We start from the raw sequence: 16853 nt of genomic DNA on the forward strand, positions 1-16853 counted from the left end.
TGAAGAGAACAGTAACCTAACCACAACTTCCAAGCGAGGCTGGCCAAGGTGACCACTGCACTGGGAAGGAATTAAGCTGTCTTTCCCTATCTTCTGCTCTGGGAGTCAGACAAATAAAAGGCATTATTTGGAATATGGTCAGAAATTCAGCAAGAGTGAAAAGCAAGCCAGGGAAAACCATCCTAATTATTTTAAACCATAGAAATTCTCTTTTCTTATGAAAAAGTGTGTGTTTCAGAGACTTTTGACAGAATGAACGGAAGGCGTTTTGGTGAGGGGGGCACATTTGGAATTCAGTGACGGACCTCCTCTGCCAGGTGCTCCACTGTGAGAAATACGGGGCTCTGGCCTGCGCTTGGTTCAGACAGCCAGCAGATGGCAGTATAGAGCAACCACCCACTTCAACAGAAAAATCCTCTAAGGCTAAGATCAAATTCACACCAGCTCCTTGCCCAGATTTTATATTCAGACCAGGAAGTGGAAAACAGTACCTTTTCAATCCTCTATGTGACAGTCCTGAAACCTGGGCACGGGGAGATCTAATTCATGAGTATCATGAATATCAACACAGACCTAAAGGACATGGCTTATTTTTTTCACTAGTTCATTGAACAGTTAAGTACATGGACTGGATTTATATCCCAGATCTGTGACACGGCAAGTGTTTAATCTTTCAAATCTTCGGTTGCCCTACCTGTAAACTGGAGAGAATATTAGCACTCACTCATCACAGCACTGTTGTGAAGATTCAGGGCAAGCATGTATTCAAACACTTGATCCAATGTCTGGCCCTCAGTATCAATCTGTGCCTGGCACTGGGTATCAATCCGGCACTTAGTATCAATAAGTATGTTATTGTTGTTGTTATTTCAACCAGCAGGTTTTTATTAGATTCACATCTCCATGGAGAACAGCTTGCTGTGCGTGTGGTCAGACTCTGTCCCCAGCACCAGGAGCTATGAAGTTGCCGCTGTGTCCTCCCTGAGTCTGTTAGTTACAACCCTGTGTTACAACATATTTGTTGTGCTGTTTGCTATCATTTTGATATGTTAGCATTGCTGATTTTCAGAAGGAAAGGCTGCATCTGACACACAAAGAAAACTATTTGGGGAATAAAATGCTTTTTCCCTCAATTATTTGGCCCAAGATGGGAAGACTGGCAGTGGGGAGGGGAAGGGAGTTGGTCCTTATTGTTGTTATTGTTCAGTCACTAAGTTGTGTCCGACCCTTTGCGACCCCATGGCCTGCAGCATGCCAGGCTCCTCTCTCCTCCACTAACTCCTGGAGTTTGCTCAAATTCATGTACACTGGTTTGATGATGCTATCTAACCATCTCATCCCAGTAGCACATTGGACACCTTCCTACTAGGGGGCTCATCTGGTATCATATCATTTTGCCTTTTCATGCTGTTCATGAGGTTCTCGGGGCAAGAATACTGAAATGGGTTGCCGTTTCCTCCTCCAATGGACCATGATGTGTCAGAACTCTTCACTAAGACCTGTCCATCTTGGGTGGCCCTGCACGGAATGGTTAGTAGCTCCATTGAGTTATGCAAGCCCCTTCACCATGACAAGGCTGCAATCCATGAAGGGGTGGTACCCATCAGTGCTCTTAAACCTGGTGCATTGAAGCCTGATATATAGTAAAAACCAAGAGTAGTTGCTCCAAACCTTATTGCTCATCAGAACCTACATGGAAAATGTTTTTAAAACATGGATGCCAAAACAAACAAACAAACAAACATGGATGCCTCTATCCTACCCAGAAATTTCTCTCAGTCAGTCTGGAATGGATCAGGGCATACTTATGTTTAGCTCCCTAGGGCTGAGAACCACTTGAGAACCAGCTGAAAACCACTTGTTGGGAACCAGTCACTACCAAGATGTTCCAAAGCTAGTGTGTGTTCTCAGACTTTAGTCAGACTGTTGAAAATTCAGATTTCTGGGCCAATTCTAATACAGTGGTTCTTCAGCCAGATATTGGAAAACCACTGTAATAGATTAGAAAGCAGAAGGCCTGATGAGAAGATGGCCAAAAATAAGTGCAACTTTGAGAAATCTTTTCTGAGTCAAACAAGTCAGTCCTGTAAATGGGCAGGAATGGTTCTCCCAGACACTCCCAGCCCTGTGCCCAGAGCTTTGCTCATGTGCCCGAAAAGGCTTACAGCAATTCAAGAGGAGGCTCTTGGACAGCACCAGGCCCTAGGTGGAGACAGTAAATATCTGTTGAATACACGAGGAAACCATAGCATAGACAGTTTGCAATATTTGCCCCAAGTCCCAGAGTGAGCAGGTGATGGAGAGAAGATGAGGCTGCAGCCCATGCAAGTCTGGGGTAAACTCTCTTCTCCAAAAGGATATTTCCCTTCTTGGTGGATGCAGCCCCAGGACATGGTACCAAAGGTCAAACAAGACAAGGTGATGGCCTTCTCCTAGCCTTGTTAAAGGTGCAATACTAAGGAGTGCCCCAGGTAAAAGGCAATATAAGGGTAAGCAGGAGACAGGTGATACTCCAAAGGAAGAAGGAGCTTGATTACTAATGTGTGGGTTTATTGCTGGGCTTTCTGTCCTTTTCCATTGAGGTATGTTTCTGTTTTTGTGCCAATACCATGCTGTTTTGATTACTGTAACTTTGTAGTATAGTCTGAAGTCAGGGAGCCTGATTCCTGATTTCTTTCTTAAAATTACTTTGGCTGTTTCAGGTTTTTTTGTGTGTTTCCATACACATTCCCAGGTGGCGCTAGTGGTAAAGAGCCTGCCTGCCAATGCAGGAAACATGAGATGTGGGTTTGATCCTCAGGGAAGATCCCCTGGAGAAGGGAATGGCTACCCACTCCAGTATTCTTGCCTGGAATAGCCAATGGACAGAGAAGCCTGGTGAGCTACAGTCCCTGGGGTCACAAAAGAGTCAGACATGAATGAGTGACTAACACTTAAATTCTTTAATGTAATTAAGAATTTCAAGATGGTGACAGCAACCACTAAACTGAGCGTAGGACTCTTCAGAGCATGGAGCCCTGTGCAATGAGGCAGATCTCATGCTCCAGGAGCCAGCCCTACCAGGAGACCCCAGGGCTATTGGAGGAAAAAATGGGATGCTACATGCAGTGTGTTTAATACAAAGCACCATGCAGAATACTGACGTAAATTGCAGCAATATCTTTTTTGATCCATATCCCAGAATAAAGGAAATAAAAACAAAAAAACCACAAATGAGACCTATTTAAATTCAAATGCTTTTAAATAACAAAGGAAACAATAAAACAAAAAGAAAAACCAAAGACTGGGAGAAAATATTTGCAAATGATGTGACTGATAAGGGATAAGTCTCCAAAATTTACAAACAGCTCTTAACACTTAAAAGCATCAAAATAAACAAATCAACAAATGGGCAGAAGACCTAAACAGACGTTTCCCCAAAGAAGACATACAGATGGCCAAGAGGCACATGGAATGATGTTTAACATCACTAGTTATGAAAAAACTACAAATCAAAACTACAACGAGATATCACCTCACATCATCCAGATTGGTTATCATAAAAAAATCCACAAACAATAAATACTGGAGAGGATGTGGAGAGAAGGGAACCCTCCTACACTGTTTGTGGGAATGTAAATTGGTATGGTCACTATGGAGAACAGTATGGAAATTCCTTAAAAAGCTAAAAATATAGCTACCATATGACCCTGTAATCCCACTCCTGGGCATATATCTGGAGAAAAACATGATCTGAAAGGATACATGCACTCCAATGTTCATTGTAGCACTGTTTACAATAATCAAGACACAGAAGCAACCTAACGGTCCATTGACAGAGGAATAGATAAAGAAGAAAGATGTGGTACATTTACACAGTGGAATATTACTCAACCATTGAAAAGAATGAAATAAATCCATTTGCAGCAACATACAGACCTAGAGATTGTCATACTGAGTGAAGTCAGTCAGATAGAAAAGGAGAAATATAGTATGACATATCATATGTGGAATCTCAAAAGAAAATGATATAAATGAAATTACTTACAAAACAAAAAGAGACTCACAGACGTAAAGAACAAACTTATGGTTGCTGAGAGGAAGGGATAGTTAGGGAGTCTGATACAGACATGTACACACTGCTATATTTAAAACGGATAACCAACAAGGACCTACCGTATAGCACATGGAACTCTGCTCAATGCTATGTGGCAGTCTGGATGGGAGGAGGAATGGGGGAGAATGGATACTGTATATGAATGACTGAGTTCCTTCACTGTTCACCTGAAACTGTCAAGACATTGTTAATCAGCTGTACCTCAATACAAAACAAAAAGTTAAAAAAAACACAAAGCACCATGAGTCTCTGACATGACGTGTCCACAGACTGCTGCTCCCATGTACAAGGGCTGTCTGAGAACTTCCAGCAGATATTCTTTACTAAGTCCCTGGCTATTTCAAAATCCACTTCACAGGATCCCAAATCCCACAGCCTCAGGAATTCTGAAGGATCACACAGCCTAACAGAACCCCAGAAGACAGAAACACTTGTTAAGCTGCCTCTACTCCAGGGAAGGAACACCCAGGCTGGTTTTTCAAGGAGGCTGGCTCACTTGGAGTGTTTACAGGGGAATTACTACCAGAACGAACCAGACAGTCAGCCTTTGCTTGTCTGACACCTCATTCCATGTGGAGTCTGAACAAACAATGGCATATGTGCCCCTGGTGGCACACCTAACTACCCTCAGCTCCTACATGCTCCTCTCCAGGGCCTCCGCTTCCTCAGAACAACAGTGACATGACAGGCAGAGCCCAAAGGATAAAGGTGAGCAGGCAGGAGAGAGGTGATGGAGGTGATGGCAGTGGAAGTGAGCAATCAAGCACCCAAGGGACCAGGAGAATCCCAGAAGACACTTGCTTTGTCTCTAACATCAACAAGGCTATTCTCAGATCTGAGAGTCGGTCCTTTGAACCTCCATACCAGGGTTTCTCAATCAAGCCACTGTTAACATCTGGGGCCGAAAAATTCTTAGTCGAGGTGTCCATCATCATGAGTTGTCATGTAGGAAGTTTACCAGTGTGCTGTATTCGGGAATGCCAGGAGCACCCTCCCAGGTAACAAGCAAAAATGTCTCCAGACAATGCCAAATGTCTTCCGGGAGATAAAAACACCTTGATTGAGAACCACTGGACTGAATGATTCTCAATGTACTCTGAAGAAGAAGTACCAAGAATTAAGAATATTAAGAATTAAGAATAGGTATTAAGAATAGGTAGTGTGGAAGTTACCTGGGCTCCCACCTCTAATCCTGCCCCACTTCCTGCTCTGGAGCAGGTGGCGCCCTGACCATGACACACACCCCCTTAAGCCCTTATATGACCTCCTACTGCTGGCCTGTGGGGGCCAAGCTTGAATACAACAGTTATCTGTTCCTCCCTCTGCAGCCTTGTCACCTGTCATTCTGGGCTCCAGGCCCACAACATACTCTTCATTTATTTGTCTGCTTTCAGGGTACCGGCCAGGGCCAGGCTCTATTCTCAGAGCTTGGGAGGCATCAGTGAACAAAGAGGCGCCTGCCCTTGTAGAAACAAACAGCTGTACACATAACAAACAGGTAAGTTATACTGCTTGTTACAAGGTGAAAAGAAGATGTAGGAGGACAGGATCAGGAGTGCTGGGGCACTGGAGGTAGAGTGGCTTGTGATTTTAAATAAGGTCATCCGGGCAGCTTCACTTGAGTGAAGGCTTGAAGGAGAAGGGTGGTGATCATGCAGGCTCCCAGGGAGAGTGCTGCAGATAGTGGGAGCAGCCTGGGAGCATAGAGACGGGGTTAGTAACAGGAGCAGCCTGAGCAGACGGCAGAGCAGAGGAGGGGGAATGGGAGGGGGACGGGTAGGTAGGCCATCCTAAGGATGGGGACTCGTTTTCAGAGGAAAATGGGAATTGTGGCAGGGTTTTGAGGAAATGTGATCTGGCTCATGTAAATGTTGAACCATTCCCTCTAGCTGCTGTTCTAAGAATAATGGCTGAAGCAGGAACACAAGTTACAAAGCAACTTCTATAGCCTGTGTGCAAGATGGTGGGAGCAGCAGAGACGATGAGAAGGCTCAGAAGGGGCGTCTCGTATCCTCGAGGCTTCAGGCTCCTTCTCTTGCTCAAGGCTGAGGGAATGCTGCTTGACCTAACGCAAGATACCTCTAGACTCGGAGTTCATTAGACACAGCAACAATTGAATTAATATGTGTTGAGAGTTAAAATAAACACACCAAAAACTCCAATAAAATGCCTGAGGCAGACTTTTTAGAAGAGCCTAACCATTTCTAGGCATGTATCTGACACTTAGTAGATGTCTAATAAATGCTTAATGAGTGGATAAATGAATGATGCATCTTATACTGTGTGAATAATTACTGTACTCCTTTAGACATACTCATTTACAACCATTAACTCCAAGTATTTTATTACCATAGATGTAATTCATTTTGATTGCCGTGCATTAACACTTATTTTTGGTTTTTCTTGCTACCACTATAAGTCACTTAAGCTTCATTATGTTACCCAGAACATAAATTTGTTTTAAAAATGATCAGACTCAAAGTGAACTTTTGTTGAGTTTGGTGTGAGACTTGAGTTAGAGCCCTAAGCCTACGGTTAGCTTGACACCAGTGGCCTTGAGCCTCATCCTACTCAACATAAGGTGAGAGTTTCACATGCTGACATTGTGTGGCACTGTCTCTCCCAGCATGAAAACTCCAGAACTTGATAGTCACTGAAAACTATATTGGAGGTCCACCATCCCACACATTTGAAATTTTTGGAGATAGGCACATTTTGGAAATCTGAAAATTCTGGATTTTGCTCATGTAATAGACCCAGTGGAGTCCGGGGCAGCATCTTGAAATTAATATTTCTGTAGTAAAGCATATTAATATTTACACATATGAAGACAATAAACAGCTTCATCTAAGTGTGAGTCAAGTTTTGCTGCCAAATCAGTTATAAAAAATATTTTGGAAAAAAAAGGATGTTGGACCCTTATTTTATACTATATGCAAAAATTACCTAAAAAATGGATCAAAGACCTAAATATAAGAGCCAATATCATAAAACATTTATAAGAAATCTTCATAAAATTGAATTTGGCAATAATTTCTTGGTATGACACCAAAAGCACAGGTAACAAAAGAGAAAAACAGATATATCGGATTACATCAAAATAAAAAGTTTTTGTGTATTACAGGACATAATCAGCAGAGTCAGAAGGCAACATATGAAATGGGAGAAATTATTTACAAGTCATATCTGATAAGGGATTAATATCTAAGATATATAAAGAACTCTTATAGCTTGGCAAAAACAACTTGATTTTAAAATGGTCAAAGGACTTGAATATAAATTTCTCTGAAGATAACATACAAATGGCCAACAAGCTTATGAAAGATGCTCAACATCAGAAGGCATTAGGGAAAAGTAAATGAAAACCACAAGGAGACACCACTTCATACATATCAGAATGGCTATTATCAAAAACCATAAAGAAAGTATTGGTGAGGATGTGGAGAAATTGAAATCCTTCTGCACTGCTGGTAGGAATGTAAAACTGGTACAGCTATTATGAAAAACAGTATGAAAGTTTTTCAAAAAAATAAGAAATAGAAATACTATATGATTCAGTAGTTCACTTCTGGATATATATCCCAAAGGCCATAGGACTGGAAAAGGTCAATCCTCATCCCAATTCCCAAGAAGGGCAGTAGTAAAGAATGTGCAAACCATCAGACAATGCACTCATCTCCCATGCCAGCAAGGTCATACTCAAAATACTGCATGCTAGGCTTCAGCATTATGCAAACCAAGAAATTCCAGACATCCAGTCTGAGTTGAGAAAAGGCAGAGGAGCCAGAGATCAAACTGCCAACATTCGCTGGATCATAGAGAAAGCAAGGGAATTCCAGAAAAACATCTACCTCTGTTTCATCGACTACACTAAAGCCATTGTGTGGATCATGACAAACTGTGGAAAGCTCTTAAAGAGACAGGAATACCAGACCACCTTACTTGTTTCCTGAGAAACCTGTATGCGGGTGAAGAAGCAAGTCAGAACTCCGTATGAACAACTGGGGCCTCCCTAGTGGCTCAGATGGTGAAGAATCCGCCTGCAATGGGGGAGACATGGTTCGACCCCTGGGTTGGGAAGATCCCCTGGAGGAGAGCATGGCAACCCACTCCAGTATTCTTGCCTGCAGAATCCCCATGGGCAGAGGAGCCAGGTGGGCTACAGTCCATGGGGTCGCAAAAAGTCGGAAATGACCGAGCGACTAAGCGCAGTGCAGCGTGGAACACTGGTTGGTTTAGGACTGAGAGAGCAGTACGGCAGGGCTGCCTGTTGTCACCTGGCTTGTCTAACTCATACTCTGAGCACCTCATGAGAAATGCCAGACTGGATGAGTTATAAGTTAGAAGCAACATAAGCAGAAGAAACATCAACAACTTCAGATATGCGGATGATATCACTCCAATGGCAGAAAGCAAAAAGGAACTAAAGAACCTCTTGATGAGGGTGAAGGAGGAAAGGGAAAAAGCCAGCTGAAAACTAAATATTAAAAATAAGATAATGGCATCAAGCCCCATTACTTCATGGCAAATAGAAGGGGAAAAGGTGGAAGTAGTGACAGATTTCCTCTCCTTGGGCTCTAAATTCACTACGAATGGTGACTGTAGACATAATATCAGAAGACGACTGCCTCTTGGCAGGAAAGCTATAACAAACCTCTGTGCTGAATAGCAAAGACATCACTTTGCTGACAAAGGTCTGTATAGTCAAGGCTATGGTCTTCCCAGTGGTCACATATGGTTGTGTGAGCTGGACTGTAAAGAAGGCAGAACGCCAAAGCATTGATGCCTTTGAACTGTGGTGTTAGAGAAGACTCTTGAGAGTCCCTTGGACTGTGAGATCAAACCAGTCAATCCTAAAGGAAATCAGTCCTGAATATTCATTGGAAGGACCAATGCTGAAGCTGAAACTCCAATATTTTGGCCACCTGATGCGAAGAGCCAACTCATTGGAAAAGACCCTGATGCTGGGAAAGACCGAGAGCAAGAGGAGAAGGGGGTGACAGAGGATGAGATGGTTGGATGGCATCATCGACTCAATGGACATGGAGTTTGAGCAAACTGCAGGAAATAGTGAAGGACAAGGAAGCCTGGCGTGCTGACTGAACAACAAGAAACACTGCTTTACTAGAATCCACTCCTTTCAAATGGCTCTTTGAGGAAACCACTGAGGAAACCAGATCTGAAAGACACGTGCACCCCAATGTTCATCGCAGCACTGTTTATAATAGCCAGGACATGGAAGCAACCTAGATGCCCAACAGCAGACGAATGGATAAGGAAGCTGTGGTACATATACACCATGGAATATTACTCAGCCATTAAAAAGAATTCATTTGAATCAGTTCTAATGAGATGGATGAAACTGGAGCCCATTATACAGAGTGAAGTAAGCCAGAAAGATAAAGAACATTACAGCATACTAACACATATATATGGAATTTAGAAAGATGGTAACGATAACCCTATATGCAAAACAGAAAAAGAGACACAGAAGTACAGAACAGACTTTTGAACTCTGTGGGAGAAGGTGAGGGTGGGATGTTTGGAAAGAACAGCATGTATATTATCTATGGTGAAATAGATCACCAGCCCAGGTGGGATGCATGAGTCAAGTGCTCGGGCCTGGTGCACTGGGAAGACCCAGAGGAATCGGGTGGAGAGGGAGGTGGGAGGGGGGATCGGGATGGGGAATACGTGTAACTCTATGGCTGATTCATATCAATGTATGACAAAACCCACGGGAAAAAAAAAAATAAAAATAACATAGTAAACAATGAAAAAAAAAAAATGGCTCTTTGTTTCCGTTTTGAAGCCGAGCCTGAAGGTGGAGGAAAAGTCAAGACTTCTTGTGAGGGTAATTGCTGGGGGGCATAGGGCAGGAAAGGGTGGGACAAAGTACCTCCAAAGTTCTGTCCATTCTTTCTTCCTCTTATTTCCCTCTCCCCACCCTCTTTTCTTCACTCCCCTTTCACCCACACTGTCTGCAAATGCTCAGAGAGCCAAGGGCATGTATGATATTGACTGGTTGAAACTGGACCAGAAAACTGTATACATTTCAACTACTTTTAATCCTCAACTCAAATCCTACATATTTTAATCCTTATTCTTGTGCTGGGTCTCCCATCTCACTCTGGCCTCACTCATACCTTCAGATGCCTTAGAGTGTGCCCCAAAACAGGGTGGCCCTAGCAACTGCCTCAGGAAACACGGTGGAGGGCCTGTTCTGAGATATGCAAAGCAGTTTCCGAACTCAGCAGACCCCTGCCCTGCTTCAGTGTGATGATGGCACCAAGGCCCACCCGAAGGCAAGAGGGGGTCCCTAAGGTGATTCAGGCAGGATCAAGGCAGGTTTCCCCTGTAAGGGTCTGTCTACACAGGCTCAAGAACTAGATGAGTTGAGAGTGAGCCAGATTTGGGGTTGTTATCAACACTTCAACCAGGAGCCTCTCATTAGTTTTACTCTAGACATTTATTCTGCTTTATGCTAAGGGCTAATTGCTAACCAGCAATGCTTTGGGAGTTTGATAGTACATAATGCGCTCCTGTTACAGTGCTGCCAAAAGTGTGACAGGCAAAGGCATCACTGATAGTGAGGATGCAACATGGACAAAATTTTGTATTTCAATGGCTAGAACTTACTTTAACAAGTAAAAAATATGTATAAATAAAGTATATTAAAGCCATAATTTCATGGATATTAATTGCCTATGAGGAGAGGTAAAATAAAGGAGAGAAAGAAATGCATTAACATTCATTTAAAGTAAAACATGAAGTAAATAAGAGTATCAGTAGTGAGCTACAATTATAAAAATTAAGGTGGCAAGAAAATGGCACCCATTCTCATAGCTTCCTTGGGTCCAAACTGCAGTGTGGTCTATACAATCCTTTAAAAACACAGTCCATTACTTTTCCTGAAATACAGGCTATTGTCCCTCTGGTTATCCACCTAAAAACACATGCTAATCCTCACCCCCCACCCCAATCAACTGTAAGTCCACACACCACAGGCCCCACCTATGAGGTGCCGACCTGCTGAAGGACCTTCCGTCCCCCTGTGCACCACCTGCACCAGCTTTGATCTTGGCCAAGTGAGTATGTGTGGAAATCAGCTGAGACTGAAAGAAAATAGCAAGTGTCCCTGACCATCTTCCTTTGACTCTGGGGACAGGAGCTGACCATGGGGTTGGCAGTCAGTACAAACCCCCAGCTATACAGATGCTTGTGCTGAACCAGCTCCTGAAATCTCCTTTGGGAGTCCTAAGTCAGGGACTGGGTATCAGGTAGAAAAGTATAGCAGGGTAAATATGGCTTCTGCCATGATCCCCACACTTTAAAATTTATACTTTAATTATGTGATAAAACTTCTGGATGAGCTGGCTAAAGTGATTGCCAAAAAGGAATCATTATTTTTGGCTTCCCTTGTGGCTCAGATGGTAAAGAATCCCCCTGCAATGCAGGAGACCTGGGTTTGATCCCTGGGTTGGGAAGATCCCCTGGAGAAGGGAAAGGCAACCCACTCCAGTATTCTGGCCTGGAGAAACCCATGGACTGTATAGTCCACGTGGTTGCAAAGAGTCAGACACGACTGAGCAATTTCTCTTTCTTTATTCTAGCATTGTTAACGTTGCTCTTATGGCACTTACTTGCTTAGGTCTGCCTGAAGTATTTTTGGGGATAAAGTTTGCTTGGCCCATGCTCTCCAGCAGAGAACTCAAGGGCCTTGACTGTCTCCCTGTCCATGCAATGAAGTGGCCACTAAATTCTACAACCTCCTGTATCGACTCCAGGGTCTTGTACTCAGGAAAGTATCCACGTCAGGATCCTGAGCAAGAGAATAGCAATCCAATCTCCAGGTGAGCTGACTGCGAACACATTTTTTTGTGTTTGTATTTCATAGATATTTAAAGAATCTGGACTCTGGGCACATATAGGAAATACAATGACTAGCTCACTTCCCTGTTGCTCAATTTTTAAGAAAGTTTTGGTTGAAAACAACATTATTTAAGGAGGATGGCTGAAGCATAGCGATCCATGCATTCTTCTCTCAGTCCTCTGGAATCTACCCCAGGCCAGCAGAGAGAATGGCCACACCATTTGGTCTATGGAAGAACCTCGGTGGCTACACTGCCATCAGCCAACATAAGAGGGGCTTCATGAAAAACAACCAGGTTGAGTATCAGGTCACTTCAGGCTTTTTGAGGACGTTGGGTCTCATGTCACAGAGACCCCTCTAGGAAGATTCTCAGGACTTTGTCTCCCATCTCAACACTGGGAGTAATTCCCCTTCATCTGGGCAATGAGTAAGTTTCCATCTTGCTGATGCCACAACTCATGGTATAAGCACCCCTCCCTGAGTGCTGGCCGCAGGGGCCATGAGCCATCTGAGGCCCACCTGGAGCATGTGAACAGAGCTCCCATGTGAGTTCAGTGGATTAACATCATTTGTGACTTCATCTTATCTTTCATATTTGTATTTTCCACTTTAATCTCTCAGTCCCAAATTCTTTCTATGAAAAATGAGATAATGAGGCTATCATGAGAATTTAAAACTCATGATATATATATATATATATATATATATATATATATATAATATATATATAAACTGCTTTGCATTTTCTGGTACACATACTTAACATACTGCAATAATAGCCAACATTTACTGAGTGCTGACTATGCACAATGACTTACTCTAAGCACTTTGCAAGTGTGTTTGGTCCTCATAAAACTCTATGAAGTTGGTGCTGGTATTATGCTCATTTTGCAGATAAGGAAACTGAGGCCCAGAGATGCTAAGAAATTCGACCAAGGTCTCAAATCTATCATGGGTAAAACTTGGATTTGAACCCAAGCCCCCTGACTCTGAGCCCATGCCCACGCTCCTACTACTATGGTAGCTATTCCACTAAAACTATTTTTAAAAAATAATTTCTCTTGTTTTTTCCTTTTTATTTATTTTTCAGAGGCTGCATGCAGTCACATTTAGGGTCACTAACTTGTTCACAAATTCCCAGTTTTATAAGTTAAAGTCCCAACTCCCAGGACACCACTTTGTAGTTTTTACCATTACGTTGTTTATCTTTGCAATAGGACCACTGGTAGTACCTACAGACACCTTTGTGAAAATTAGGAAAAGAGGTATCCATTTACTTTTAACATATTTTTTATCTTGTATTCATTACATTTATGTAAACTGTCTTAAATCCTTAATGGAGTAACATGGGATAAGAGAAATATAAATACACATTCCCACACTGTATTTAGCACTTTAATAAGAGCTATCGGTAAGTATTAATATATTCATTACCTTTATATCCTTGTTCTGTCTCCCTGAGATCAATTTTGGTTATGGGTTTGAAATCAGTATCCCATAATCGTATACACCCATCTCGTCCACCAGTAGCAAAGCCTTCTTCACAAGCATACATGCTGAAGATTCCAGCCTGTTGATTAAGGCACATAATGCTGCAATCATACTAAATAATCATTATAGTTGGATCTTGATAATTAAAATATAAAACAAAAACAAAAAAAAAATGAAGACAAATCCCCTGTTCTCTATTGAAATCCTGGCAATAGAACAAGTAGTCATTTGTAACATCCATTTTAGCTAGATTAAAAATTCATAATAACCACCAAAGCAAACTAGTTCAAGTGATCCTTTGCTATGATTAAATAAATGATGGATTGTAAAAAAATTTCCAAGAATTCCTTGGCTGAAGCAGATACAGAAATAATAAATTTCTTTCTGTGATAACTGATCATTATAAAGACAGTGGTGGGGTGTTTCATATAAGTGAAAGTTGCTCAGTCATGTCCAACTCTTTGCAACCCTGTGGACTATACAGTTCATGGAAGTCTCCAGGCCAGAATACTGGAGTGAGTAGTCTTTCCCTGCTCCAGGGGAATCTGGGATCTTCCCAACCCAGGGATCGAACACCAGGTCTCCCATATTGTAGGCAGATTCTTTACCAGCTGAGCCATACGGGAAACACAAGAACACTGGAGGGGATAGCCTATTCCTTCTCCAGCGGATCTTCTCGACCCAGGCATCAAATCAGGGTCTCCTTCATTGCAGGCAGATTCTTTACCAACTGAGCTATCAAATTCCTTCCCAAAACAAGTAAAGATATTCGGATTAGGAATACAAACACTTCTATAGGTACAACAGAAGAGATGCATCCCAATGAGTTCAAGTAGGCACTATCTGAGCCTAAATGAAAGCATAAGTTACTCTTATGTTAGCTTGTTAAGCATCAGCTGAAGATGCTTTTCACATCTGATATGGTTCAGGAACTTAAAGCTGCTTTTTCATGGGAAAATGTGCTACAAGAGTATAATGTTGACATAATATCCAGTGTAAAGAGAGATCAGGTTACTAACGCAGGAAAAGTTGGCTTAAAGCTTAACATTCAGAAAACTAAGATCATGGCATCTAGTCCCATCACTTCATAGGAAATAGATGGGGAGACAGTGGAAACAGTGTCAGACTTTAATTTTGGGGGCTCCAAAATCACTGCAGATGGTGATTGCAGTCATGAAATTAAAAGACGCTTACTCCTTGGAAGGAAAGTTATGACCAACCTAGATAGCATATTAAAAAGCAGAGACATTACTTTGTCAACAAAGGTCTGTCTAGTCAAGGCTATGGTTTTTCCAGTGGTCATATATGGATGTGAGAGTTGGACTGTGAAGAAAGCTGAGTGCCGAAAAATTGATACTTTTGAACTATGGTGTTGGAGAAGACTCTTGAGCGTCCCTTGGACTGCAAGGAGATCCACCCAGTCCATCCTAAAGGAGATCAGTCCTGGGTGTTCACTGGAAGGACTGATGCTGAAGCTGAAACTTTGGCCACCTCATGCGAAGAATTGACTCATTGGAGAAGACCCTGATGCGGGGAGGGATTGGGGGCAGGAGGAGAAGGGGATGACAGAGGATGAGATGGTTGGATGGCATCACCGACTCAACGGACATGGGTTTGAGTAAACTCCGGGAGTTGGTGATGGACAGGGAGGCCTGGTGTACTGCAATTCATGGGGTCGCAAAGAGTTGGACATGACTAAGCGACTGAACTGAATTGAACTGAAGGCAGGTTCTTTATGAATGAGGACCAATACTGACCTTTTAATTGTTTCAAGAGCTGTTTCATAATTAGCAAAGCCAAGAAAACTGGCCTTCAACATATGAGAAAGGTCTAAAATTTCATATTTCCTTTGCTAAGAGTTGCTTAAACTTGTTTTCATGTTCACAGTAATACAGCATCAGTTTGGAGGCAATAAGTTAAAGGTCTGCTGAGTTTCTGATATTATTTTACCAAATTTCCACTTATCACAACAGACTTTACTTTTCACATCATCTCCCCATTCTTCTGGGCATTTCCACTCTATCATCTGTAGATACAGAAATGAAACTACTTTACTATATGTCAAAGTTGAGCATAGTGTTTCAGTATTAGGTTTGTCCTTGTTCTTACAGAGCAGACCATCAAAAGAATTTATCAATGGTTTCTGCTTGCATTTTAAGAACTTGTGGTGTGGATGTGGAGGTGACACTCCCTCACTCGGGGTGAGGAAAATGTACCTTTCTAGCCACTATAAAAATAATAGTTGTCTCCATCATGTTGGCCACAGGCTAGCAGCAGTGACATCATTCCAGATCCACTGAGTCATTGTATGTATTTTAACAAGATCTCCAGGAGGTTCGTAAACATGTAAAAGTTTGAGAAGTGCTGGTCTAGAAGATGAAACTGACCATGAAACACTTCTGGTTTCTGTGAAACTGCTGCTGATAAATTACACTAATCAGCCAATTGATAGAGGTAAAGGCTAATGAAGTTATCATGCTTTTGAAATATTAAATTCTTCTAAGTGAACAAAAATAATTAGGGAAATCTTTCATGACTGCTGCGTATTCAGCAGAACTAGCTAATACTAAAGCAACAGGGAAAAAATACAGAAATTTGTGACATTAACTTATTTAATAAGTAATTTACAAACTTCCATACGGGAATACTTACACTATGCGCTCCTTGAATGGTGCGGACTAAATTGAGCCCTTTCCAGACATAGATGTCACCGTTTAAAGCACCAGAGTAGGTGATGTCTTCTTTGGCACATGCAAGGCAAAGGATGGTCTGAAGATCCCCAGTTTTGCCAAATATTCCTCTTTTTGCAGTCAGGGCATTTCCACAGAGTGTCCAAAACTAGAACATAAGTGATAAATAATCCAAAAACAGTCTTCTGATGCATCTCACTATTGGTATTATTGGGTAATGTTTCAATACATTTTACATAATTTTCTAGAGCTGAACTATAATAAATATACAGGCTTCCCAGGTGGCTCTAGTGGTAAAGAACCTGCTTGCCAATGCAGGAGACATAAGAAACACAGGTTTGACCTCTGGGTTGGGAAGATCCCCTGGAGAAAGTAATGGCAACCCACTTCAGTATTCTTACCTGAAAAATCCCCATGGACAGAGGAGCCTGGCAGGCTATGGTCCATAGGGTCGCAAAGAGTCGGACACAACTGAAGTGACTTAGAACACACATAATAGATATACATAATTTGTTTTGCTATAACAGTAGAAATTGTAAAACATTTTAGGCAACTAGCAGTAAAAAAAAAATTGTAACAGTACATTTTAAACTTTCAAAGTCCCAAAATTCCAAAACTTTGCTAAATGTTTAATGTTCATTTAGTATAAAATGCCAATGTTCTCAGAATTGGGATAAAAATGGATGAATCATGTTTTTGTTTA

At 42.0% G+C, this 16853-nt stretch overlaps 1 protein-coding gene across 5 annotated transcripts in view; it reads right to left on the minus strand.

Moving 5' to 3' along the window:
- The window catches only part of EML6 (EMAP like 6), a 274778-nt gene that overhangs the window by 135763 nt on the left and 122162 nt on the right, over positions 1-16853 (minus strand). For all 5 annotated transcript variants that reach the window (XR_010662346.1, XR_010662347.1, XR_010662348.1 and 2 more), the window contains exons 6-7: positions 16113-16298; positions 13404-13539 (exon numbers count right to left, since the gene is read on the minus strand). Coding sequence is in view for 2 of the 5 variants with exons in the window: in XM_065929282.1 (XP_065785354.1) it covers positions 13404-13539; positions 16113-16298 (322 nt within the window). In the remaining 3 variants the exon portion in view is untranslated. The remainder of the gene's footprint in view (positions 1-13403; positions 13540-16112; positions 16299-16853) is intronic.

The sequence above is a fragment of the Muntiacus reevesi genome, chromosome 3 (genome assembly GCF_963930625.1).
Source record: "Muntiacus reevesi chromosome 3, mMunRee1.1, whole genome shotgun sequence".
Taxonomy (NCBI): Eukaryota; Metazoa; Chordata; class Mammalia; order Artiodactyla; family Cervidae; genus Muntiacus; species Muntiacus reevesi.